This window comes from Meleagris gallopavo, chromosome 17, assembly GCF_000146605.3.
Source record: "Meleagris gallopavo isolate NT-WF06-2002-E0010 breed Aviagen turkey brand Nicholas breeding stock chromosome 17, Turkey_5.1, whole genome shotgun sequence".
Taxonomy (NCBI): Eukaryota; Metazoa; Chordata; class Aves; order Galliformes; family Phasianidae; genus Meleagris; species Meleagris gallopavo.
Window position 1 is genome coordinate 9,389,141 of NC_015027.2, and position 27,563 is coordinate 9,416,703.

General features: G+C 45.8%; 2 protein-coding genes across 3 annotated transcripts in view; both read left to right on the forward strand.

Moving 5' to 3' along the window:
• Nucleotides 1-232, forward strand: part of ZMAT5 (zinc finger matrin-type 5) — a 9,114-nt gene extending 8,882 nt beyond the window's left edge. The window contains exon 7 of the mRNA XM_031555912.1: nt 211-232. Coding sequence (XP_031411772.1) covers nt 211-232 — 22 coding nt within the window. The remainder of the gene's footprint in view (nt 1-210) is intronic.
• Nucleotides 7-24,094, forward strand: ASCC2 (activating signal cointegrator 1 complex subunit 2). 2 transcript variants are annotated; one of them, XM_010720411.1, is made up of 19 exons: nt 7-166; nt 1,699-1,794; nt 2,912-3,070; nt 3,390-3,560; nt 5,267-5,396; nt 7,335-7,402; nt 9,121-9,231; nt 9,570-9,682; nt 11,333-11,407; nt 11,962-12,069; nt 13,385-13,453; nt 14,182-14,256; nt 14,587-14,779; nt 15,328-15,542; nt 17,935-18,054; nt 20,791-21,015; nt 22,173-22,281; nt 22,812-22,888; nt 23,373-24,094. In XM_010720411.1, exons 2-19 carry the CDS (start codon nt 1,714-1,716, stop codon nt 23,539-23,541), a joined length of 2,268 nt encoding a protein of 755 aa, XP_010718713.1. In that variant the 5' UTR covers nt 7-166; nt 1,699-1,713; the 3' UTR covers nt 23,542-24,094. The 2 variants fall into 2 exon arrangements, with proteins under 2 accessions (XP_010718713.1, XP_031411864.1); XM_031556004.1 differs by lacking the exon at nt 7-166 and having other exon boundaries at nt 1,705-1,794; nt 2,953-3,070.
• The last annotated feature ends 3,469 nt before the right edge of the window (nt 24,095-27,563 follow it).

The window sequence follows — 27,563 nt, forward strand, 5'->3', positions numbered from 1 at the left end:
GGGCTGCGTGCAGGAGGGCCGGAGGACGGCAGGCCTTGGCTGACCGCTGCTGGGGCCGGCCTGCTCCTCCGAGCGATACGTGTGTCCTCTGTCCCCTACCTCTGTGGGCACTGGAGCAAGGAGCAGGGAACACCTGCTGTTGTGTTTCCTTGGTGAAAGTGTTTTGGTGTGTTCTGGTTTTGTGTTTTGTTTTGGTTTTGTTTTTTTAAGGGCTTCTATGCTGTGTGCCTGAAATCACGAGGTAGATTCATAGAATATCCCGAATTGGAAGGTGTCCATAAAGACCACTGGCTCCACACAGGACCACCCAAAAATCAGACCGGTCTGTGAGCAGGGTCCCAACACTCCCTGAGCTCCAGCAGCTCGGGCTGTGCCTGCTGCCCTGGGCACCCTGTTCCTCTGGAACAGAACCTTTTCCTGATATCCAACCTGAATCTTCCCCGAGATCCAAAAAATCTGTTTGTTTAAGCCAAAACTCTTGTGAAGAGATCGTGTGATAGAGATCTGGAGTGATTCTCCAAGCTGGGGTCTCTGTGCTCAGGTTTATTCTTCATTTGAGATGAACAAACTTCTGGTTGGGACCCCACCTCTTACAAGCTGTTTCTGATTTGGCAGGCTCAAAATGAGGCACCTGATATTTTTTCCCATATTGCAAATTTTCACTTCTTTGTGAAGTTTTCAAAATGACTCTAGAAATTATAAGGGCCAAATAAAGTATTTATTTCAGCTTTTCTATGCTCTGCAATGTTAGCATTGATCTGGTATATTTTTTCCTATTTTTCTTAAGCCTCTGAAATATTAATAATGATGTAATTTATACTAAAATCCATTTTCTAGCTCCAGAGGCATGATTCTTTCACTTTGTGTCCAAACTGTGACACTGCTCTCTAATCAGTGTTGTTCAGCTATTGGGACACTCCTGTTACCTTCTGTTCTGCCCAGGCAATGTGAATAAAATGGAATACATGTTATGAGATTTTGGTTCTTATATCTTCACCATGTAATTTTTTTTAATACTGTTTCACTGACATCACTGTAGAACCCTCAACAGTTTGAAAGCTGTGTTAATCTGCAGTTTGCATTTTGTGTTAATGCCTGAACCAATGCACACGATCACATACTTTCTATCACATATTTTCTATTGGATGAAGAAGGTTTGACTCACAGTTAATTTCAGAGTTAACTGAAATATTTCTGAGCCTAAAAGTGCTGTTGACAATTGAAATACAGTCCCCATGAGCACATATGGGAAATGGACAGGAGAATGCGAGGCTTTAGATTGCCTCCTTAGCTTGTGATGTCAGGAGATAGGCAGAACACATTCAAACAGCCTGCTGGAGCAGATAGTTCAGCATGACTCCGCAATAACCAGATTGAAACATTAAGCTCCCCTAAAACAATGTCCCCAAATGCTTTTTGTTGTGCCTGAGATATCTGCAGCCTCTCAGTAAGAAACAGGAATGAAAGTGTAGCACTGTGTTTGTTACAAGCCTCTTCCAAGGCCCATGCAGCTGGCTCTTGGGTGTTCCCTGAAGCTTCAGCATTTGGGTGGTGTAAAAACTGCTTTGCAGAAGTTATTTCCAGCCTCAGTGTGTCTGTGGTTTGGTAAGGCTGCCACCTGTTTTGTTATGCTTTTGATTGACTGACCTTGTAAAACACATCCTGTGCTGCTTTTGTTTTTCTGTTTGCTGACGACAGTCACAAGTCATCACAATGCCAGCGCTGCCACTGGATGAGCTCCAGCTTACAGAAAAGGATCCCAAGACAGGGAAGCTGAGAACCTTACCTGCACTGGTGAGCTGTATTTTTTCATGAAGGCTAAACACAAATAACTGTCATATACTGGAACCCGAGCTGAAGGCTGTGTTAGTTCAGGATATGGTGAAATTTGAACAGTCTCCCTGTTTGATAGATTTTCCTTCATGTTTTAATGCATTTGTTTAGCTGAGATTTTTTTTTTTTAGTGATAAATAAATGAAAGCATACCGTGTTCAACATCCACAATAAATTGTGTTCTCCTTGAACTCCTTACTCTTTCAAAGAACAGCCCAATTAACAGTGGGGGCTCTTGCAAGCTGTGTGCGGCGTAGCTCTGAGTTACAGCACTGGGATGGTTCCTCCACTTACTGTGTCCTGTGACTGCCCTGTGATCTCGGGTTGGAACCACAGGGTCAAACTGGAAATCTATGCCTTGTGCTTGTCTGGCACATAGAATGGCATGCCCGTGCTGTTACACAGGAACATTCAAGATTGTGCACAAAAATGAAACCCACGGTTATCCTTTTCTCCCAGTAACATGATGGCATCATGCTGAGCCTTCTCCTGGGGGTGTTGCTGAAGTGGGGCCTGCTGTTGGTTTGGCTTGCTCAGATTACCCTGGGCATCTGTGTGGGCTGAAGCAGAGCTCAAGGCTGCTATTTGTTACGCAGCATGATTCTCATTGTAGGGGGGGGGATTTGGGCAAACTATTCAGTAGCTCCTGTGAAGAGTAGCAGAGTTTCTTCTCTGTATTTGGTGGTCATGTTGGTTTGACTTCTTGGAATGTTGTTTGAGAGCCAGCTCAGAGGGAAAAGAGGGCACAGACAACATTTTAAAGGCATGACTTCAAGCTGCTGCTGTTTGGTTTGAAGGTGTGGGAGGGTTGCTTTGCAAGGCTTTGTTAACAGAGTACAAGTAACATCATCTGCTGAATTATGGAGGTCTGAAAATACAGTTGAAAAATAAGGTTGTGAACTCACTAATCTGCTGCCTTTGAGTATTAGAGAATGGGAAGTTAGCAGAGAACTGAATGGCAAACTGTATTATCGTGTCATTTTTCTGTCAGATTCCAAAAATTCAGCAGTGCAGATGGCAACTGGGCATTCCTGCCACTTGGTCTGTGGTTTTAATACAGTGTTTTGGCTTCCTGCAGCACCCAGAAATAAAAGCAGATCGGTCTTTTGTGCTATACAGACCGCCACCTGTTGTCAGAGACCCTGCCTTAGTGGAAGAATTCTTGGAGCGAGCAAAATTCATTGCAGATGATCTGGACTGGCTTCTGGCTTTGCCTCATGATAAGTTTTGGTGCCAGGTGAGGGTTGTTTTGTGGACACTGGAGAAAAAACATGAATGGTGTAGGTGCTTCCAAAAGCCACGCGTTTTAAATCGTCATCATAAAGACTTGCTTATGCTTATTACATTGTTTATCAAGAATTTGAATTACTGCACTGTAGAATGCAAAGAAAGTAATATTTTCTTGTAGACTTGAATTTTAAGAGTTGGTGTGTGATGGATAGATAGACACTTAGCACTCTGAATTGTCTCGGTGTGCTTTTCAGTTCAACTGTGAGTGTGACCTATGAGTGTGTGGTGTTCCCTTCTTTCCATTTTCTTGCCTTCTGTTGCACAAGGTAATATTTGATGAGACACTTCAGAAATGCCTGGATTCCTACCTGTGCTTTGCCCCTCGCAAGTTCGACGTGTTGTTGGATTGCCAGCCAGAGGTCAGTGACATGCAGAAGCGTCTTCACCGCGGCGTCTTTCTGACTTTCCTAAGGATGTCCACTCACAAGGAGTCCAAGGTGAATATTGCTTTGCCTTGCAGGCACTGCGGGCTGCATAGCTTTGGAAAAAAGGCAATTTGAGAAATTAATCACGTTTCTTATTCGCGTGCCCTAGCTGCATTCCTCTCTGGCTATTTTTATCAGTGTGTTGCTCTGAGTGGAGATGATAACCACTCAGAGCTGAAGCATCTGAACTATGCCATGATTTCTTAGGAGGGAGATCCAGGCAAACAACTGAGTAATAGCAGGTTAGAAACATGTGGTGCCACAATGCATCAGTGTGACTAGAGAAAAAGAGCAAGTTGGCCCTTGTGGCTGCGTGGAATATGGGCTTCTCAGGCCACCGGGAGCCAGGTTTTCACTCTCTCAATCCCACTTTACCTTGCAGTGCAGCCCTGTGTCATCTGTGCTAATACTTGTCTCTGCTTGAACTTTCTCTGTGTTTTGGATACACAGAAATTACTCCAGATTACTATTTTCTTGGCATCATAATTGAAAGGCATACTCATCCCTCATTGTGTGAGTGCAGCTCCCATGGGCAGCTGTGGAATTTTCGCAAGGCCTTTGGGCAGGATGAGGCACCCTGTGTTTTACCACTTGCTCCCTTGGTATCTTCCTTGGTTCAGTGTGTGTTACGTAGTGGTGGTGCCTTGATTATCACACTGGTGACTGTCAGGACGTTGAGGAGAGGTCTTGGAGTGGGAACTGGAGGACTGGGGAGGGAATGAAGTGAAAGGAATGCTGGAGCCTGCAGCTGGCACCGCTTCAGCAAAAGTACTCGACACCTCTATGGTGCCTTTCATTGCAGGGTCTGATTAAATCTTGCCACCCCAATGAGGCAGACAAGCATCTGAAACCATTTCATAGTTGAGTAATTTGAAGAGAATGAATAGTCTGTTGTCACGCAGGCAGTCAGCAGCAGTTCTAGAAATTGAACCTAGCCAGCATAAAGCCTGGTCCTGCTGCTCTGGGAGGGACAATGTGCGTTCTGCCTTTCACAGAGATTGAAAACATTTGCCATCCTAGGCAGATCTGCTGAAAACCACTGACACGAAAATTGCATTTCAGCTTGCTTGCTTCCTGCTGTCACAAACAATGGAATTTTTTGTCATCTATAGTTTTAAAAGAAATTCCTTGAATATTATAAATGTCTTTTGGAAGCAGATTTTAGCAGTCAGGATACAGAGCTGCAATTCCTGTTGTTTTATTTTTTCCTGTTTTTAGACAGTGACACAATGTTTTTGATGCCTTCGTTCTTCTTTTCCAGGATACCAATAGCATCAGGGTGTGATTTCATGGGTACTTTTTCAGTGCCAGTTGAACTGTTCCTGTGCCTGGCTACTCATTGCTCCTCCTGAGCTGAGCCCTTTTTGTGCCAGTCCAGCTGTTTATTTGGCCAGTAGCGAGCCAGGTCTGGGAACTGAACCAACTGTAAACAGCCCTGTGTTTTAGCTTTAGCTGGATTGGTTCAGTTCAGGACACAACCTACCCCCATAAGCAGTGGTGCAAAGTCAGTGGTGTGGATGGAGTGGTGACAGTGACAGCTGGGAGTGTGGGGGTAGAAGGGACTGCAAAAACTGATGTATGGCCAGTGCTGCCTCCTGTGAAACAGAACCTTTAGGGCACATTCAAGAGATGTATTACAATGACATTTGGTAAAAACTGCAGTTCTTGCTAAGTAATATCCAGATTGTTCTTTAAGTGTATGTTTTGTTTCTTTGTAGGATCACTTTATCACTCCCTCTGTCTTTGGAGAAATTATTTACAACAATTTCCTGTTCGACATCCCTAAGATACTGGATCTCTGTGTGCTTTTTGGAAAGGGAAATGGTCCCCTGCTCCAGAAGATGATTGGTTAGTTAAAGCCAAAGAACAGCCTGTTGCATTTTAGCTTTTTCTTACTGTGTGCAATACCCCACTTCTTGCCTGCCATTCTATATAATACTACTACGTTCTATATAATACTACTCTGGAAAAAAAACAACTAGAACCCACAGTTTAGTAGCAGCTGTAGTTTCTAGTAGTTCAGTAGTCTGCAGTTTCTGGATCAGATGACATTTTTCTTCTTTTCTCCTCCTTATGAACTCCATTTATGCCAAGAAGTGCTTTGTGGCCGGCTGCATAGCTGTCATGAGCTGGACTCCAGATGCTAGGCATTGCTCAGGGCTCAGTTATTTCCTTGTGCCAGTTAGATAAGTCCTCAACCGCTGGGTAAGAGGATCGGGAGGGCTTTGCAAAACCTGCACGAGAATGAAAGGAGCAGTGAACTGCATTTCTGGGCAGAAAGGAAGTGGGGTTAGGAGGTGGGGCACAGTCCAAGTGTTCATGTGGATGCTTCCGTTCCCAGAGTTGGGAGCTGAGTGAAATGTGCAACAAGAAGTAATTACTGGTCTGTGAAGTGGGAGAACTTGAAATTTCAATGCAGACCTTGATAAAATAGTGCCTTCAAATTGCAAGGTGCTTCGGAGCGTTGCTCAAGCAGTGCTTATCCCAAGATATCTCTGCACAGTCACTCGCTGTGGCCAGTGCATGTTAAGCAGTGTCTCAGCCTTGGGGACACTGGAACCTGCATGAAGAAGAAGGCATGTTGGCTTAGCTTCTGTATTTGTCCCATGCTCCCTTCGCAAGGGAACTACCTCTGATCTTTAACATCCACCCGAGCACAAATGGAACAGTACCGACCTTGGATTAAGTGAGATCTTCCTAAATTCTAACCCAGTTTGTCTTCAGTTCCTGTAATGAAACTTTTTCCTCTCTTTGGTAGTTATTTTTGTCTCTTTTCCAATTAGACTAGCATGAGAAGCAGTAGAGAGATCACATGACAGCCATATTTCCAGACCAGGAAAACTTAGAAGCTTACAATTTTTGAATCCCTTTGTCTTTTTCTGTAACTTTCACTCTAAATCTAGCAGTCAGGCCTTGGAGGTAGGGAAGAAAGCATGACAAGGTGGATAGTTCCCTTTCAAATGTGAAGTTTAAATTATCTGTGTCTTAAAATATTCTGAAGAAAACCCAAGTGTGTGAAAGCTCATTTGAATTATCCATATCCTTTGGGGTGCAATGCAGTAACTCTGTATGCAGGTGACCAGCAATTTGTTCACCTGATTATTTGCTTTATGTTGTCAGCGTAATGATGGGAGCAGGTCTGCTGTGTAATTCATAAATTGGTAAACTTTAGGTTCTTCTCTGGGAATAAATTTTTCTGAGACCTGTCTCATAACTCTTAGCCCTGCTCTGTCCTTGCTGGAGAACTCTGTTAATTTTCACAGTCAGAACAGTAATTCACAGGAAAATAGGCAGCCTCTGTGCTTCCCTGCTCGGGATTTATGGCATGCCATTACTCAGTAGAGTATTTTGTAAAGATAATGAAGTCCTAGTAATGTAATAGCAGGTATTACTAAAGCCTCATTACCTTTAAGAAATATCCTACAGAATATTTTCCAGTGTATGCCGAACTGTTATCAGTAATTAAAAGTCAACTCCAGTTGTTAAATAAAAGAACTCGGAATGTTTCGAGATGGTATTTGCATTATTCATCCATTCAGCCTCAGGTGTGAATCATCTGCCATCTCGTTTGCTCTGCTCTGATGAGCATATTCCAGTCCTCTGGTTGCTGATGGGACGACTTTAGAGGAGCAGGCACTGTGTGTGAGCTTGTGCCCAACTCCTGATGTGGTTATTAACCATAGCTGGAGGGGGCGAGGGGTGTCAGCAATAAGAGTACATCTTCTGGTGTAAATTTGCTTGTTGACATGTCTGAACTAATGGGAAGTGGTCTTATTCCCTTTTCAGAAAATATCTTCACTCAGCAGCCAAGTTACTTTGGTGACCTGGACGAAACTCTGCCCACTGTCCTCCAGGTACTGCTTTTCTGCTCAGGGCTTGGATTTCAGCTGGAAATGTGGCATAGCTTGGAGGGAGGGAGGGAAGGAGGGAGAGAGCAAATGTGGTCGTAGGCGAGCAGGATGTATTTGTTTTAGTTTATATCCTCTCTTACTTACGCTCGAGTGTGTCAGGTAGTTTTTGAACCTTTATCTAAAACTATGGCTTGATGACTAATTCCTGTTACCCCTCTTCAGCTTCTGGCATTCTCTTGCCAGTTAATCTCAAGGAATTTGTTAGGCTGTTTAAACAAGAAGTAACTATTCTTCTTATCTCCCCCTGAGTGGGGAAGCATTAAAACTTCAAACAACAAAATAATGACTGTGAGAGGTAGCTAAGGCTTGATAGAGTGGAATGGGTTGGCATTAATGCTGCAGGTTCTTGGGAGCAAATGAAAATCTATTGGAAGGGCTGTGCCTTACAAAAGATATTTGGCATCTCTCTCTGTCTCAGCTTTCATTTTAATAAGCAATTTGTATATTCCCCAGACTTTGTAGGCAGGATTTGCATTTAACCTGAAAGGGAAATCAAAGTGCCTTGACAGCTTTGTACCCTGAAAATGTCATGTTTATGCCCTCAAAAAACTCACCTAAAATAGACAAAGGCAGAAAATCTCTTACCCGAAAACACCTATAATGACACCTGGCTTTTTGAAAGCCCACATTCTCCTTTCTTTGTGTATGTTAAACTGTTGGAGCTGGATTTCAGAGATGATACCACATTTTAAAAATATTCTAGGCTGCAAGGCTGGACGTTCAAAGGAATTACTGAGGAAGACAGCAAAGATTCCATTTGCTGTTTGTACTGTAGCACATCAGAACAGTTATTCTGCAGAACACTGGTTTCTTTACTGTGTGTTTTGGTAACCACTGCAGAGTAATAGCAGTGTATCTCACATGTACGGATGTAACAGTTCAAAAAATGCATCATCACTGATCCATTGAACTATTTACTTACCCTGCTGATGAAAGAAGTTGATAGCCCTGCAGGTCTGGGAGTGTTTGTGCCCAGTGGGACAGTAATATTAACCTCGGGTATGTAACTCTGGTACTTTTAGCCAGCTTCTCACATACCTGGGGGAGGAGGGTTTGACAAATCTCCAAAGCTACCAATGTAGAAAATTTCACAGAATGGTTGAGGTTGGAAGGGATTTGCTTTTAACCCACACCAAAGGTTTTTAGTAATCTTGAACCCAGTTCTGTCAGCTTCTCCTGGAATTCTTCAATTATATCTAAGAGCCCCAGAATCTGTTCTGCTAACCTCAGAGGAGAGGGTGGGAGGGCTTTGGAACCACCTTATAAGCATGTGGTGGTGTTGACTTCTAAGTTGTCCCACTGCTCCCTTGCTAATAGGGCTCATCACATCCCAGGTGACCCCCAGTGTTGGCCTTGTTAGACCTTTTCTTGCATAGCTAGGGACGTGACGTGTGTTGTAGCTGCAGTCCCTGTCTCAAAGCCACTGACGTACACAGCTGCACTTGAACTGCTTGTAGCTCTCGTGGGGTTTCACAAGTGCTGTGGTCCTTCTGCTGTTACCTGCAAGAGTCTGTTGCAGCTTTCATCATACAACTCTGTGCTGCTGTATGGAGATAGCCACGTGTTGCAAAGTTGGTCACAGAGGTGGTTGTTAGTAAGATAAGGCACATCCCAATGCTTTCCTCTGTGTGTTTCAACACTGTTCTGTTCTCTTGATCTAGGTGTTCAACAATATTTTGCATAAGTGTGGCTTGCAGTGTGAAGGAGCCTCTGCTGAGCCCCAGAAATTGGAAGAAAGAGTAAATGTGACCCCAGGGAACATGCCCCTCCAGGTAGAACCATTGCTCTGTGCACTGTTCTGTTTGTCATCCTGCAAACTGAATGCTCCGTGCAGCGTTGAGACCACAGAGGGTCATTCTGTTCCCAAACAGCTCATACAGCACATGTCATTGTTTCATTGCTTGGCATATGACTTGATGATAAAGCCTTTCCAACGTGAGTTTCTTGCTTTGCTCTTGTGCATTTCAAGCACATCCATTGTGTCACGTATCCTGCTGTCAAGAAAAAGATTTAACCTGAATCTGATGCATTCCGTCAGAGTGGATTATACTGTGTACTTAGGAAAGCTCGTGTGGTTTTTTCCTCTCACTGATTGTTCATTCTCTCTCAGGAGCTGAAGGATATTGTGCTGTACTTGTGTGACACTTGCACAACACTCTGGGCATTTCTTGATGTCTTCCCATTGGCTTGCCAGACCTTTCAAAAACACGAGTTTTGCTACAGGTACATCTTGGGCTGCTGACAGTTTATTTTGGTCAATTAGAAATACTGAGTGTTCAGCAGGATCTTGCCTCAGTGCCTTCATTGTTAATTGCTCAGATTTAATGCAACTGAAGAGTGCTAGATTCGGACTGATGGGAACATGCAGGCTCCTAGTAAATAAAACAAGTTATTATAGAGATGTCTGCAGTTTCTGCTAAGTGTTTACCTTCATCATTGCCCATGAGCCAGTCAACCGTGGCAATTTCAAATCCCATTTGAACATTACTCAGTGTCCTTTGGAAGGGATGGAGAGGGACGAGCAGAAAAAGCTGCAGATGGAAAGAGTTTCTTGCCATAGGACTTAAGGAAGGGGAAGGAGAAGGTTTTTGAACTGATCCTCTGTCAGGTTTTAGAAGAAGTATTCTTGCTTGATGTTGGACCTAAGTTTTATGCTAGAGAATATCAGTGAGCTCTGGCAAAAGCTGAGCTCGTGGGAATGGATAACAAGGCAGCACTGCCACAGATGGGCTGACAGCTAATTCCCTGACCAGCTCTAGTTTGCAATGCAGTGAGGCAGGAGCCAGAATGGTCGCAAGGACCAGACAGCAGGGTGTTCCCACAGGCACTGCAAGTCCTTGAGTGATGCTTACCCAGCTTGCCCCAGGTGTTTCAAGCCGCAGGATTTTCTGGTAGAGACTTGCCACAACCTCTTTTGTGTAGCACCAACTGAGACGTTAATTTATTGTCCTTATTTCCCCTTCTTTATGTGTTTGTTAGTGCAGATGAACTCATTTTTTACTGTTATTTCTGACCACGTTGCAGACCTCTGAAGTCTTGCAGCTGCCCGTGGTTTATGGACCACAGGCTGAGTAATGCTGCTGCTCCAGGTTGTGTGGGTTTCTCTCCTCTTAGATGTCAAGTTGGTTATTGAGAGAAGAGCAGATTGGTGGACTGCTGGTGGCTGTTTCAATTGGCAAGCAGCACTGCTTACATGCTTGATTACTCAGAGCAGTAAAGCCTTTTGCTTTTAGTTTTGCTGTTGATGTCAGAGACATGCTAAAATATTCTTGATCTTTGCAATGGGTCAGCAGCAACATTTTTATGACTTCCAATATGGACTGCTTACTGGGTCTTTGGAGTGTGGGGAGGGAAGACTGACTTGCATGTCCTATTTTTGAAACCTCTCTGATTCCAAATCTGTTGGCACTTGGTCGTTTCTCTCATTGACTAAAAGTATCAACCAGCTTCTGTTACATTTGCCTCAAGGATGCTCATTTAACGTGTTTGCCTCTTAATATGTGACGTGGATGGAATGTTGCTGATGGAGCAGCTCTGTGCAAAGTAGAGTAACAGCTCATGAAGCAGTGCTGGATGTTATTTTGAGGCCAGTCTCAGCTGAGGATATTGTTGTGTGCAGCAGGAAGGTGCTTTTCAACTACATTGCTTTGCCTCCATCTTCAAAGATACCTTGATGGCTTCCTCAGGCTGCTGCTTTTTGTCTGTTGTGTATTACCTTGCTTCAGTTTCATGGAACAAATAACAAAACAGAATAATGCTAATGAGTATTGCAAGTGAGGAGAGCTTAATGAAATAAACCATTTGATTTGTATTCTAGCAAGTGATTTTGGAAACATCCATTGCCAGTTACTGTCGTGTTGCCCCTTTCTACAGGTTGGCATCGTTCTATGAGCTGGCAATTCCTGAGCTGGAGTCTGCAATTAAGAAGAGGCATTATGAAGATAACAGGTAAATATCTCTGAAGACTTGCCTTTTCAATCTGACTCTTGCAGGGCTTAGTTAAAAATGCACTTCATGCTGCTTTGCCCACCACTGCAGAATCTTTTCCATCTTTTTTTATGCTGCTTCAGAGAGCTCTGAAGAGGCAGCTTCTTTTCTAATTCCAAATTTTCCTGGGCAGTGGGGTGACTAATGATTTCTTTCAGTGCTGTCTAAGAAGAACCTTGATGGGAAATGCATCCGAATTGTAACAAAGTGTGAAAACATGAATGATATCTCTGTGTAGATGGATCTCCTTGTTTTTCAAAGCACAGGCTATGCTGGTGCACTTGATCTATCATTTGTCTGGCTGTCAGGGCAATTTCCTATCGAGAGCAACTTCATTTAGAGCGTGGATTTTCCTTAATGAGTATGAAATGGCTCTCATCTCTGGTCCTCACAGCAAAGAAAGAATTCAGCTAATGAAATTCCTCCTCTAGAGGTATAACTCTGGAGGAAAGGAGCATTAAAGATCTGAATTTGTTGTGCTTGCACCAACAATGTGATCTCTACTCTCTCTGCAGTGTTTATGCTGATTTGTGGAGGAGAATTTCACATTCCAGGAAGAAGGTGATGGAAGCCTTTCACATCCTCGTAAACCAAGTGTGTCTGCAGCCGATCTTAGAGAGCAGGTATTGGCACTTGGGTTTTATGGTACTCTCCAGTTATTTGATCACCACTGTGGGGAAAATTTTGTTTGGTTTCTGATTTACTGGAGAAAATGGACAGTGTAGGAGTTGTGCTGACATCAGAAGCCTCTTATCCTGCACAGCAGGAATGTCCCAGATGAAGCAATATGAACGGGTACTGGATTGGTGAGTTGTTGGCCCCATCACAGTGAGTTAAGGTACATGGTCCAATCAGTTTGTTAACCTCACTTTATGGCTAAATTGCAAATTCTAATGCTGTGTGTAGAGAAACTGTACTAGAAATAATGCAGTGCTATGGATCATTGAAAGCAATGTTTTTAAACCTGGATACTGATGGCTTTACTGCCCCCTCCTATTTTGAAAGTAGTTAGCTAATAAGAAGTACTTCTTATCTATAGGTCTGTGAGTCATTTCAAAATGACTTTGTTTCTTATTTACTTTGTAAATAAGAGAACTGAAGTGACCCAAAATCGTGTTGCAAATTTGGAGACAAAACCAAAAACATGGATCTTGGTTGCTGCTCTGCTGGGCTGGTCTCTTTGCCTGCAGTCGTGACAAGTTTTCATTGAATCACAGAATGGCCTGGGTTGAAAAGGCCCACAGTGCTCACCCAGTCCCAACCCCCTGCTGTGTGCAGGTCACCAACCAGCAGCCCAGGCTGCCCAGAGCCACATCCAGCCTGGCCTTGAATGCCTGCAGGGATGGGGCATCTACAGCCTCCTTGGGCAACCTGTTCCTCTTTTCTAGATTGCTGGTCTCTGTAGCTCCCATTCAGCATTTTCTTAACACTGATCCAGTGCAGAGGTCGTTCTACCTTGCTCTGACACTTGGTGCATCAGCAGCAATGGAAGGTTTAGGAGTTATAACAGAAAGATTGCAAGAGGAGCTTGCTTGGCATCTGTTCTTGCATGAGTGAGCACATGCTTTCTGGGAGGTTCACTGATATAATCCCGAGGCATATAATAGAGTGCAATTGCAAAAGTACTACACACCCTTTTCTGCTTATTGCAAGTCTGAGGCATCAGATGATTTGTAAGTCTGTAAGAAGCCTTGTAATTGTAACTGTGGTAACGCTTTGGATCAAGCTGGCTGAAATGTTTGCTAAAGCCATAAAAGAATTTTGTTTCCATTTGACCCTTAGCATCTATGAAAGCGAAGACTAAAATCTGTTTTCAAATGTGATTTTGCCTTGATGTATGAAGTATTATTAGTTTGGCTACTGAGCAGAATGTGGAGACTGCATTGTGGAGGCCTTGCCACTGAGTTTTTCACTCTGTTGTGCCATTGTTTTCTGCAGCTGTGAGAATATTCAACCTTATATTGAAGAGTTCCTACAGATCTTTACTTCGGTACTTCAAGAAAGGAGGTGAGTGTGGCTGAAAGAGGCCCATGGGGATGGGCAGCTTGCCTTCCCTTTCCATTCTTTACAGCAGAATTGCCTGAGACATTATTATGAGGGGTTATGATGCATTTGGGAGTTAGAAATCACTCTAACTAGTTGGAAGAGCTGCTGTGAGAGAGTTTCAAACTGCGGTACAGACTTCATTGTAAAGATGGGGAGGAATGTTGTATGACACTGAAGAATATTATTCTTCACTCTCTTTAATCCAGGCCTTCAAAGTGAGGAATAGCAATTTAGCCATAGCTGCCCTGATGAGTTAGGCTGTTATTACTACTTTGTACTTCTCAACCGGGATGACCAAACCAGGAAGATACTCAGTGCTAATGCTGAAGATGCAAAGTAAATGGCAGCACTGGGAATTGGATCTTGTCCTCCTGGCACTGCAGACATTCGGATCACATTCAAATCATAAACCACGTTTTCTATATGATGCCACACTAGGTTACAGTCTTAACACCGTGAGGAGTGTTACAGCTGGGTATGATGTGTTACAGGGAAGTGTTGCTGCAGTATAATGGAAGCAAAGCCAGGGTGATGCATGCTGGAATTCTGTATTGAGTGGGAGACTGTATGTGTTCCCACCTGAGCAGTGAGACAGTCAGAGTAGCATAGCAGCGATGGCACCATGTAACAGGTCTGCAGGTAATTTATTTCTGTAGTTCAACTGATTAAACTTGCTTTTGCATGGTTAGATTTCTCCGTGACTACGATGAGCTGTTTCCAGTTGAAGATGATGTCAGTCTGCTCCAACAGGCTTCGTCCACGCTGTATCCTTTGCTCTCGCCTCAGGGATTTGCAAACCTGAATGCTCTTGGATTCCTTTATGCTGGTGGCATTTTCACTGTTGCTGCCTCTGGCTAAACTGCGTGGCTGGCAGTAAGAGATGGAAAATTTTATCTTTAAAAAAAAAAAAAGAGGAAAATCTCAGAATCACAGACTGGTTAGAGTTGGAGGGGAAGGGAGCTCTGGAGGCCATCTGGTCCAGCCCCATAGAAGCACAGCCTTGGGAGTTACTGAAAAATACACAGCTGTTTCAAGGTGAGATTAGAATATGTGCATCTAGAACATGAGAAATGTCCTTAATGCTTTTCTCTTAGAGATGAGACCAGGACAGCATATATCCTCCAGGCAGTGGAAAGTGCATGGGAAGGTGTAGACAGGAAAAAAGCACAAGTCATTCAAGATCCAATATCACCATCAGCAGCAGCATGTAATGGAGCATCAGCAGTGGTGGAGGGCTCCACTGAGGATGGAGAAGAGCTCGGGGCTGCGTACGCATTGGAAGATGAGGTGGGCAGTGCACATCTCTGTCCTCAATTCATTTGTCTGCAGAGAGGGGACTGGTTTGCTCAACTTTTGGAGTTGCATGTTTAGTTTCATTTCTTACCTTTGCTAAATGTAAGTGCAGACTTCTTGAAATGAAGAGCAGAACTGCACTGCATTCTGCCGTCGTCTTTGAGCACGTTTCTCCTGACTCCTGTTGGCTTTTCCTGTTGCTGTGGTTTATTCAAATACTGCACTTTATCACTGTAGTTCATGTGCATGTTTTTGTTAGATGCAAAATTCTTATGTTATTTGATGTAAGGCTTCTTCTTTGTATCCCTGCTGACTCGAGCATGGACAAAAACAGTTGTGTGCCTGTGTGCCCAGCTCTGTCATAGATCTTATGCAGTATAAACAGTTAGCTGATTTTTCTTCTTCTGATTTCAGCCTTCAAATTCTTTGTGTTTGAATGCTGATAACCCAGCCTGCTCCTTTTCCTTTTTTACTGTGTATCTACCTTCCCTCCTCTGCTGCTTCTCTCCATTAATGCCACTCACTGTGCTCGGTTCATACAGTGTGCTGGTGCAGCTGCTGCACCCACTGCCAAGGTGTCTGGGGTGGAGCTGGACTCTCTGATCTCTCAAGTGAAAGACCTGCTACCAGACCTGGGGGAGGGCTTCATCCTGGCCTGCCTGGAAGAGTACAGTTACAGTGCAGAGCAAGTGATCAACAACATCCTTGAAGATAAGCTGGTGCCATTCTTGGATAAACTGGACCGAACAATGCAAAGGTGTGGGGGGGGACTTTGGCACTTTTGTTTTCATATTGTGGATTATTAATATCCTTCTTTTTGATGGTTAGACACCTCTAGCAAAGGAGTTCTAAGAAGTTGCATGTATATTTTCTTAGGGTAGTTAGCTGCAGGGTAAGCTTCTCTTTGCTGTATGCCGCTGACTTTTTGCCCTCATTGTGTACTTGCAGAGAATGGGAACATAACTGTAAAATGGATGGGAGGATTAACTTGTAGGTAAGCTTAGGAAGGGTGATATAGATGAGTGGACAGTGAGGTGGATTGAAAACCATGTGACTGGCAGAGCTCAGAATGTTGCAGTCAGTAGCACATTCTGGTTGGAGGCCTGTAGCTAGCACTGTTCCCATGGGGTTGGTTCTGGGTCCGGTCTCATCTGACACCTCCGTCCATGACCCGAGTGAAGGGATGGAGTGCACCCTCTGCAAGTTTGGGGTGGAGTGGGAGGAGTGGCTGACACACCAGAAGGCTGTGCTGCCTTCAGCCAGACCTGGACAGGCTGAGAGTTGGGTGGAGAGGAACCTGATGAGGTTCTGCAAGGGAAAGTGCGGAGTCCTACACCTGGGGAGGAATAACTGCTCCCCTCTGCTCTGCGCTGGAGAGGCCACACCTGCAGCACTGTGTCCAGTTCTGGGCTCATCACTTCAAGGCAGACGTGAAACTGCTGGAGAGAGTCCAGCATGGAGAAGAGCAGACTGAGAAGGGATCTGATCAATGCCTATAAATATCTCAGGGGTGATGCCAAGAGGATGGGGCCAGGCTCTTTTCAGTGGTGCCCGATGACAGGACAAGGGGCAACGGGCACAAACTGGAACATGGGAAGTTCCATCTGAACATGAGAAAGGACTTCTGGACTTCGAGGGTGACAGAGCACCTCTGCCCAGAGGTGGCAGAATCTCCTCCTCTGGAGGTACTCAAAACCCACCTGGATGTTTTCCTGTGCAACCTGCTTTAGCAGTGGGGTTAGACTTGGGGAGCTCCAGAGGTCCCTTCCAACCCCTATGGTTCTGTGATTGTGTTCAGTATTTCAGCACAGCAGATGCTTGGTCATGTTTTGTGATGGAAGACAGAAATACTTGTCCATTAAATGCTCAAATAAGAGCCATGAAAATTCCACCATGGGGACACTGGTTTAATCTGGGCTGGCCAGCAGTACGTTGTTGTGCACTACAGGTATTTTGCTGCAGAAGACAGGGTCATAGGTGTTAAAGTGCCAGCTGTCCTACAGGAAAGGGCATCTTCAGTGGAACCAGTTCAGCTGGAATTCAGTCTGTAGGGTAAAATACAGTATTTGAAAGACTGCTTTGTGTTTGGAGTTAAGCCAGGGAAACAGAATCAAAAATGAACTGGAAGTGGCGATTCAGATCCATTTTTGCCTGCTCTGTGACAAACTTGCCAAGCTTTTGCTCGCTTCTCTGGGTTGTGCTTGGGATGTAGGGATTGTAGCTGACAGTGGAGTTGAGTTGTTTGAGCTGTGTGCAGCTGTTAGCCTGTGTTTGTGCTGCAGCAGCAGTTCTTGCCCGAGTGTCAGGATGCGAATGTGCTGTTTGTTCACATTTCACGGAGGAACGGGCAGACTGCCTCATTGTTGCATTAAAGAAGGAAAACCGTCTTTATCAGAGAAGTGACGTAAAAAAAATCTGACTTCTGCAACAATCTTCATGCTCTCAGAGTCGGATCTGCTGATTTGGGCGCAAATGATGTGGGTGGATTTTTGGAAGGTGGTTGTTTTTCTGCTGGTACTGCAAAGCCAGCAGTTCCAAAAGATAGAGCCGGGTGGTGGGTTTTTTTTTTCCCCTTGCATTTTGAAACCAAACTGTCACTTCAGTGGCAAATGTAGAACTTTGATCACTGCTGAGTTTAGAAGTGAACACAGCAGCATTTTCAGCTGCCCAGCTGAGCTAACAGCACCAACAAAATGAATGTAAGGACAATGGGTTTTGGACTCACAAATTGAACAAACATAGCCTGGAACTTGAGACAGAATTAAAAAGGAGCCGTAGGGAGATAAATATCCTGAATGCAACAGCGGGGCACTATTGGAACTTGTAGCACAGTGTAATCCATCATACTTAGAGTTTGGCTTTACTGAATCAGGATTTTGAGACCAGCCCTTTATGTTCTCGGGTACGGCTGCACTTATTCTTTTAATCAGATTTTGATTTCTGCCAATTCCTTTGGCTTCACAGAGAGATAAGTCTGAAAAACTGTTCTGCAGGGCTGTACTGCAGCAGTGCAAAGAAGAGACTGCAGTCATGGTGTGGATGATGGCGTGCTGCAAGATCCACAGCACAAACCAAGGTCTTAGAAGGAGAGGACGTGGTCTTCCTCAGCTTCACCTCCGTTTCCATTCTCTTGTTTTTTGATTTTGCAGACAGCCGAAGCCAGACCCTACGCCTCTGGTCACTGCTCGCTACAATGTTTTCCAGAATGATGAGTTTGATGTGTTCAGTAGGGATTCAGTGGATGTTTCTCGGATACAGAAAGGCAAGCGGTGAGTATCGTGCATCCTCAATTAACCCCATCTGTCAGGAGAAATAAATACCTGCGAGCCTACACATTTATTCTTGTTCTTTCAGTCCTCCTGCAGGAATTGGCTGGCAGGACGGAGCCTTATCAGAAATGCTCCCCACCTGTTTACTCTTTTGCTTTGGGAAAGTAAAATCGAACACTACGAGGAGATTGGTTTCCGTTCAGTGTTTTTCCTAATTGCCTTTCCTCTGTACGCTGCTGGCAGCTGCTCTGCCAAGCTCATTTGTAATGTTGTGCTTCTTCATCTTGGTCCTAAACTTACACTGAAGAACCTGAAAAGCAGCCATCTCTACTGGGCTGTGATTGTGACTCGGAGATAAAGCAGTGATTTGTTCTAAATACAAGGGAAGTTTCAACATCCATCCGCTCCACAATCTGATAACACCTGGCAGCTTTGACTCCTCTGCTTCTATTGTTGCTCCTGCTTCCGTAAGCTTGCTGTGAAGGGCATTTGCTTTGCTTTTTGCCTGGCTTGGCATTTTGTTCTGTGCCACCCTCCATGCTGATTTCAGCTGGGGCATTGCTTTCTTGGCTCCCACTAACAACTGTATCTCAATAACACGGCTGATTTGTTTCAGATTCTTTTTGAACAGTCTTTCATCTAATCAGCTAAGTGCCATCTTTATGTTGGTGTGTATTAACAAGGAATGTAAATAAAAGTGTCTGCAGGCTGAGCTACGTGATCCTGGGAGCTCTCAGTTAAGGCTTCAATTGCAAAGCTGCATCGAGCTAACAGGAGAAAACGACTTCTGTCCCAAAGCACAGGCAGGCAGTTCTCCAGCAGCAGTGCTGTGGTGTTTCCACTGTAGTGGCCAGGCAAGAGAATAATCTTTCCTTTAAGTACAAAAGTGGAGCTCCATCAGTTGTCCTCATTCCATAAGCAGGAATCCCAAGTGTCTGTCTAGGCAACAGAGTTCTCCTGGCCCAGCTGGAGACCTGCATTTGATTCTAGTTGTATCCATGTATGTGTTTGGTTGGGACTTTTTTGTTCTCCTTAAATCTTTTCCTCTCCAAATTCTGTCTGTGTTCAGGGTGCTGTTGCTGCTGAAAGAGCCAGGTCAGGCTGAATCTCGTTGTGCTAGCTGCTGTGGGCAGGGACTGTTAATATGAAGGAGAAAGCCACACCAGGAAGAGGAGAAAAAGAGGAATGGGGAAATGAATGTAATAGCATATCCGTGATTCTTTGCTGATCTGGAAGAGTGATCACAGCTGTCTCTGCATGTCCGGCCATAATCACGGGCTGAATCTGTCTGCTGAAGTCAGAGCATGTCCTGAACACCACGGCACTATCACATTTTCCCACTGTTTTTCCTGGAATTGGTGCCTGAAACGTTTCATTGCAGCTCTTCTGCAGTCATCAGACCAGCTCAGCAGGAAGCAATTATTGCATATTTAGTTCAGTCTCATGCTGAATACCAACATAAGATGTTATCCCAGCCGAGGAATGCGTGAACTAACCACATGCTCTGTAGGGCATTTTGCAGCTAAATTCAGGCATAGAACAGAATGAGTCATAGAAGAGAGGGGAAGCAAATGTATCTACAATGTTCAGTTGTTTTCAGATTCTTAATGGAAGTCAGGCTTCTTTGGATCACTTTCCCAATGCTGGCTAGAGACAAGTCTGCCCATTCTTCATACACTGCAGGTTTGCCTTGGACACGTTGTTTCTCTGATAACATCCAGATGTCAAACAGATCGCTGGTGCAAGTTCCTTCTAGGTTTTGAGGGCTGCAGGATGTCCTGTGAATGCTTGAAAGTGGGTTCCCTATAGCTTTGCTGTCAGTGTGCTGTGATGTGGTGTGGTGCTGATAGGTTGGTATTGGACTGGATTATCATAGTGGTCCTTTCCAACTTTAGTGAGTCTATGAAAAACAGGATTTCAGGGAGTGCTTGTGCACCCTGAGGCATAATGTCTCAGTGGCTCTTTTTAAATACCTCTGTCAAGCTTCTGTTTCTTGGCCTTCCCTTCTGTCGGGTGAATATTGTTGGTTGAACTAAATGTACGTGCAGTGCTTTGATGTACATTAGATCAGAAGCGTGGTCTGTGCTTTGTTCTCCTTTCCTTAGTTGTGCTAATCCATTTCTGCTGCACTAGTAACTTTTTGTCCCTTTCCCTCTCCATTCATATTTTGCAACACGTCTGTAAGCTGAGGTTCTGAACTCCATGGCAATGAGTGTGGCCACGCTGCAGTGCTGTGGTGCAGCCCTGGGCCATGGTTTGTAGCTGTGTGTGCCCTGCAGTGAGACAGTACTGCAGTGTGGGGTAGGAGGGCACTCTGGACCTTGCTGTGTCCTAGTGTTAGCCCCAGCAGCTTGCCATTCAGGATTCATGGGAATGCTTGTGTTAGATGAATCCTGGCCAAAATTCAGCTTGAGTATAATTGCATCTTCTGTTCAAGCTTCTCTTCTGTCTCAAGTGACAGTGGCAGTCTCCAATTCCTGTTCTATCTGTTGTGTAATCTTGCTGGGGTTCTACTTAGACATAACTTTGTTCTAAGCCAGGAGTGGCTGATTTTAGTAGCTAGACGAGCACTCCTGTTATAAATCAGGGAGGGAATAGGGATGCTGAAGTAGTGCTTGTGACGCTTGAGATGGGACTTGTATTGCTTCAACATCCACTTAACAACAGGGGGAAAAATAACTCGCAGAGGAGGTCTTTACACTGCCCTTCTGTTCCTGCTCCTTCCTTTCCATGCAGGAGGGAGAAGGACACAACCAGGAGCCTGCTGAACGACAAGCGCCTGGTGGCTGAGCAGAGGGAACGCTACAGCCAGTACAGCGTGGTGGTGGAGGAGCTGCCTGTGCAGCCAGGAGAAGCTCAGCTCTATGGGGAGGACTATGAGGATGAGTACGATGACACGTACGATGGGAACCAAGTGGGGGCAAACGATGCTGACTCGGATGATGAGCTGATCAGCAGGAGGTAGGTGCTGTGGCTTCAGCTAATGGGAGTTGCCACATGGTTGTGTAAAGCCGTTCAACACTTCTCTGGGTTCTGCTTTCAGTGAGGGCATGTATGCACAGGTCCCTGTTTCTCCTCTGTTGGTTGTTAGCTTTCCTGTAGCGTGCAGGATGCTCTCAAGCTCCTACAGCTGAATCTGCAGGACTCAGCCATCACCTCAACTCAGCAACCAAATCCAGGAGGGGACTTGGACGTTGCGTTGAAATTTGCACACAGCAGTGCTTCTGCTCATAGGATAACTGTCCTGCAGCAGGGGGAAGTGGCCTGTCTTGAATACTATGGATGGAGTGTAGCCGGGCAGTGTAAAGTAGAATGGCTGGTTAGCAGAGAAAAAGTCAGAACTGGAGAAATTGTACAACTGATGTTTTACTGTGTGCCAGTCCTGTTGGGTTTCTCATGCTGACTCCTGTAATGGGCTGCACAGCCTTCTCCACGGTGACTGACAGCTGGAGACAATCAGCTGTTAGGAAGCAAAGTGCTGGTTGGACACGGGTCTTGTAGAATGTTTATTCCAGAAATATGAGCTAGAGATAGCAAAGACACGTTTTAAAAGCTGGTTTAACGTTTCTGAAGGTGACTTTTTACATTTTATGTGTTACAGAGATGTCAGTATTTCTACTCTTCTATTTTGGAGATGCTCTCTTAGATCCTTTTGCCTTTTTTTTTTTCCTTCTCAAGTGGGGTGAGACTTCAGTTTAAACCCTTTTTGTGGTATACCCACAATAGTATGACCTTCAACTCTTTCCCTGTGTTTCAGGTGCTCAGTTCTCTCTGCTTCTAGAGATTCAGCAGGCACAATTACTGGATGTTACTGCTAAAAATCAGATCCATAGGTTCAAAATAACAGGGGCTTTAGCATTAGTGTGTTTCTGGCAGAGTTTGAGATTGAGGTTTGACAGTAGAAGCAAAAGAAGCAGTTGTTTCCCTGGTGAAATTCCTTGTGAGGTGCCAGGATTTTAATGACAACCCCTCACCACCTTTTTTTTATTTTATTTTTTAACTATTATGGATTTTAGTTATTGAGAGATACAGCGTGGAGTGGAAAGGGTGGGTTTGTTCAGTGCAGTGCTTGTGGCTGTGCTCTCTTCACTGTGTACTGTTTGTGTTCTGTTTCTTAGGCCGTTCACAACTCCTCAAGTTCTGAGACTCAAAGGGCAGGAGGAAGGGCAGGAGGAGGAGGAAGAAGAAGAAGAAGAAGAAGAGGAAGTTGAAAAGGAAAGACCAAAGGTGACATTTAGTTTGCCGTTGGAGTTACGTTAAGGTTTATTATATGTCATACCTGCTTCACATGTATGTTAGTGATTGCTAGAGATGATGTGGAACAGATTTTCTCTTTCAAAGAGTGAGCTGCTTTCTGGAGTGGCTACTTCTGCAGTCTGCAGACTGTGAGGTGTCCCCCGAGTGCAGCTATCTGCTGCTTCCTGGGCTAGCCGTGCTGGAGCAATGACACTTACTCCGTGGAGAGCTTTAATCTCCTTTATTCCATCAACAGACAATGCCAGCAGAACGCTTTCAGGGTCACTGAGGCTCTGCTGTCGTGGATATACTGGAAATGGTGCTATTGATGTGGGGTGTGGGAAGCAGCCTGTCAGGTTTTATATTTAGTGTCACTGACACCAACCCCACTAGCTCTGCCAGAACAGATAATAAATAACGAATGGACTCTGTGTCATGCTCCAGCAGAAACTGCTCTAGCCCTCTGATGGATGCTGCTGAGCTTACAACAGCGCTCATCTCTTTCCTTCTTTCCCATGCAGGACCACTTTGTTCAGGACCCAGCTGTGCTGCGGGAGAGAGCTGAAGCCAGGAGGCTGGCTTTCCTTGCCAGGAAGGGGTAAGCCAGTGTCTCCCTCTGCGGGGTGGAACCATGGCTCTGCTGTCATTAGCAAATATCTTGTCGCTGACTCGAGTGGTGGAGGATATACCTGTTCCTTAGCATTCCTGTCCTCAGGGTCACCACCACACGGTGTTAACTTCCTCACCCAACTTTTACTTCCCTGCTGGCTGTGCTGTCTCATTGAATCCCTCTAACGTCATCAGCAGAACTCTGTGCTGGTCAGAGCTTGGAGGACAGCAGCTTCCCGGAGCTGAACGACTCCTGTGGGATTTCAGGGCTGTGCAACAGCTGGCCTTAGCTGACGTGCTCAGTGTGTAGGACAGCGTCACTGTGGGGCTGAGGTGATGCTCAGCTTCTGCAGACCCGCAGAGCTGGGCTGAGCCAATGGCAGAACCCCTCGAACCCAAGTCTTTCATTGGGATTGATGTATTTTCTTCCTTAAGTGTCCTTGTTGTGATGTCCTTCTCCCTCTGTACTCCAGGCACAAGCACGACAGCTCTGCTGTTGTTGGGAACACAAAGGGACACGGGCAGAACCGGGAAACAGTGCAGGAACGAAGGAAGAAGGAAGCAAACAAAAGCACGAGAGCGAATCATAATCGGCGAGTCATGGCCGACAGAAAGCGGAGTAAAGGCATGATTCCTTCCTGAAAACTTCCCAGCTGCTGTATCAGCCCCAGGCCTCTGCTTGGAGGCGGCTGTGCTCCATCCCCTCGGCCCTCCCTTAGCTCAGGGAGGCTGGGTGCCACGTCCAGTACCTGGCCCTTCAGCTCCATGTGAACTGCACACCCCGTGGGAGGGCTGCCTCTTCTGGAGAGGAGCTGCCCTCCCTGCACAGCGTGGCTGTTCCTCAGTCTGAAGAGACACGTGTACAGCAGTGAGCTGCACCCACCATTCACTTCTTTTTGTACTATTTATAACTCGGAGAGTTTTATTTTCATACTGGCTCCTCCTGCCCTCACTGCAGCCCACGGGGAGCTTCCAGGCCTTGCACAGCTTCCCTGGGGCAGCCCTTCCAGCTTCCTGCTCTGCTGAGATGCCTTATCCTGCAGTGAGACTCAAAGGCTGACGGCAGAATGCTCGGGCTGCACATTGCTGACACACACATAGGAGTTGAGGTGAATGAGTCTGTATCATAAGTTTCTGTCCCTCGAGCAAGGTGTGTGGAAAACTGAACATGCCAATAAATGATTTGAGTCTTGCAGCTGGTGTTTTAGGCTCTTAAGAACTATATTGATCTTGAAGTTGGAGGAGCTTCAGCAATGTGCTGTGTCTGCAGGCGGTGAAATTTGTTTGCTGCTCTGTGTTGGTTTAGTGAAATGAGATCTAGCCACTGAGAGTCGAGATAATTGAAAATCAGGCTCGTGGTATCCAATGCAAGCTGACAGTAACATGGAAATCGGAGATAGCAGGGTCAGAATCCCTGGGGAGCCACCTCCTCACTAACTGCTTGTCACACTCCGTGAAGCAGAACTGCCCTGATCTTCATGTTTGCTGTTTGGAAGCCTGGGAGCTATTAGTAAACAGCATTTCTAGTTGCTGAAAGGGCTTTCCCTGAGGGCTGTCTTTTGTGATGGAGATGCTCTCTGCGTGGAGAGATGTGCAAATCCTTGAGTTTGCCTTATGACCTGTCTGTAGGTGGGCTGCTGTGCTGTGCCCTGGACTGCCTGCCCACTGCTGGTGGGAAAACCATTCGGTTGCTGTTGTCACAGAGCATTGCATGGTTTTGGAGTGCTCTTTTCCTCGTGGAGACAAACTTCCAGGTTTAGGCTTTGCTTGGTTAGTCTATTCCAAACGCCATCTCCCTGCCACCACGTTCTGTGCTTTTTCAAGCGCACACATACAGAGTAGAGCAGACAAGGCTGCCTGTGCTTGTTGCCACGTGCTGGATAAACGAGCCTGGGGCTGTGCAGTGTTACAGCCACTGCTCCAGGGTACATCTAGTGCTGTCCTCCCCTTCCAACGCTGCAGCACACGCTGTAGGCACAGAGGTTGCTGTCTGGTTTTACGCAGAGGGCGGGGACTGTGGGGCTGTAGGATCACTGCTGCTGCCAAGTACCTCTGTGCCTCAGTGTGGAAATGTCTGAGTGCACATCATGCCCAAACTTCGTAATGACAAAGCACAGGAGAAAGGGAATTGGGTTTCCCAACTTCCCAAAAATCCAGAGTTGAGGAAAATTACCCACGGGGAGAATTCTCCAGTGTTTTATAGCTACTGTTCTCTGTCCTGAGAGCTTCATTTGCTCTGCCAGACTGCTACAATGCTGTCTCCTCTTCCCTAATACTGTATTCATCTTCAGTTCTTGCTTCTAAGAAGCTACAAATCTCTATCGCCTGCTCAGCATAGTGTGAAGCTATCAGCACTGCAGCCAGAACTTGGAGTAAAGCAGCACTTATATGGTAGGAGATAATCCCAAGAAAGCTTAAACCTCTCCTCTTAAGCATCTCTGTAAAAGCACAGCTGGGACTGTGAAAAGCTGTAGTTGTTTTTTTGCTCAAAAACAAGCACAATGTTTTTAAGACCTCTTAATGTTCTTACAGTAAACGTTTTACTTCTGTCTGGCACATATTTACAAACCCAATAAAGCTGCTTTCATTAGTGCTGGCTGTAATTTGCACTGCCTCATCCATTGCTAAAATTGCAGCTTATTAGCAAGAATATAGTAAGGAGGGAGAGGTGTTTTTATAGGTCCTCCAGCAGCAGGCTTGGATTAGAGGGAAAATGGGAGAGCAGGAGCTGGTTTCTGCCATCTCTCCCTGGAGTAATTCTGTTTTAATTGAATCATTAACCCAAACAGTATCCTAATAGCCCTTCCTCATGAAGATGTTGGAAATGGCTTCTGAGAACAGGGATAGACCTTTCAGAGAAGGTGCTGAGAAATTACTCTGTTCCCCATGGGAGCAGAGGCACGAATGCTTGTTGCAGAGCTACGTGATTGCTGTCCTTTCTCAGCAACTCTGCTGCAATCTGAGGGGACTGAGGCAGGCTGACAGCAGTCCAGGCAAGTTGCCTAACAGTTCAGCTCTACAGAGCACTCTGAGAGCCACAAGGCACAGAAACAGTCAGCAATGTCATTTACAGCCCATTTCATGGATGTGGTGACAGGCTAAGTCACACACCACCCTATTTAGTACTACTCAGCCCCCCGAGTGCACAGGGCACGCAGCAGGACAGGGCAGGCAGTTCTCTCCCTGCTTAAGGCAGGGGCAGCAGATTTGGGCTGCAGCTGTGGAATAACGAGAAGCCAAAAACCAGCACAGCTCTGCATTAAAGATTTATAGAAAACCTTGTGAATGTAGTCGTTCACTTTTCTTTGAATACGATTAGAGGAAAGCAGGCAGCTCCTTGCCCCTGCTTGAGTTCTCATCGGACAGAAGCCAGCAGTGGTGTTTTAGTTGCCCTCAGCTGTGCGAGTGTGGGCTTTCACACTACCCTGCGAAGAGCTTGTTTTCCTACAGTGTCCTGAAAGTAAGGCCTGGGGCTGTGCCGAAGCATTCTCCATTTCGCAGGTAAGGAGAAGCTGCAGGCAGAACAAAGAACAAGGCAGGGAAACACAGAAGCATGAAACACGGGTCAAGCATTTTTGTTTTATTTTAACACAGTAAGTTTCAATAGAGCAGCAGAACTCGTTGAGTCCATCTTGGTTGACATCATATCAGTAGGTGGCTGATATAATCTGGCTCGGAATCAGTCAGGGACCCAATTCCATTTCAGTATAACCCGTTTCAGGAGACTGAATCCTTCTCTGCAGTGTCTTTTGCCACCCCAGACTGGATCTTGCTGCTGAACATTTCAGTCTTGGCTTGCCTCATATTTGTGCTTGATGTGTTTCCACAGTTTCTGTATGCAAAACAAACAGAAAAGAAACAATTAGCTTTTCAGTAGTCCTGGGACAAAGCTTTACTTTAAAATGTACGTTATCAGTATCAGACAATGAGAGACAGAAGAATGTGCAGGAAAAGACATCCACAAACACCAGCAGGGTGACAGCTTGGGTGCAGCTGCCCTGTGCCCTCCTGCTGTGCCTGGGCAAACCTTGACCAACCACAGCAGAGCACAGAGGCTTCAGGATGGCTGCTCCATCCACCTCCCTGCCCTCCCGTTGTGCCTTCTATTGCTGCTGCACTGCCACAGCTCCCGCGCTTGTCTCAATGCAGAGGAGAAGCGCGAGGCTGCGCGCAGCCAGATGCACACAAAGGAATCCTATCCAGGTACTGAGATCTGCTGGTGAATTCAGGGCTAAGAGAAGCACTGCACTGGGGCAGGATGGGAGCTGAGAGCAAAGTTCAAGCTCAGATGTGTATTAAAACAGCCCTAACAAAAGCCTGCCGCTAAGGAGACACGGGAAGGGACGTCGCCTCGCTCCTCCGTGCCCCCCAGCCCCGGCTCAGCTGCTGCGGGGCGCTCAGGCTGTCCTGCCGCGTGCCCTGAGCTTCCAGCCGCTTTCTGACCTGCCGACCCAGGTCCGAGAGGCGGCAGAGGACACGAGACGGCTGTTTTAGACACAGCGGGCACTGAGGTGACCCTGCTAACGCTGGATCCGCCCTTGGATCCGGGCAGCCCGCCGTCAGCTCACACCGCTCCTCAGCGCCGCGCAGCAGCCCGGCCAGCGCTGACCTTCAGGGCCGCTCCCACCGCCGGGCGGCCCCGGCAGCGCCCCGACCCTTCCTTA

What these genes read in the sequence shown, in the direction of transcription:
- ASCC2 (XM_010720411.1), top strand. Translation starts at nt 1,714, where the DNA reads ATGCCAGCGCTGCCACTGGATGAGCTCCAGCTTACAGAAAAGGATCCC. An exon ending in CCTGCTCCAGAAGATGATTG is followed by an intron (nt 5,397 to 7,334) that starts GTTAGTTAAAGC and finishes TTCCCTTTTCAG; the next exon opens with AAAATATCTTCACTCAGCAG. An exon ending in CTGGACCGAACAATGCAAAG is followed by an intron (nt 15,543 to 17,934) that starts GTGTGGGGGGGG and finishes TTGATTTTGCAG; the next exon opens with ACAGCCGAAGCCAGACCCTA.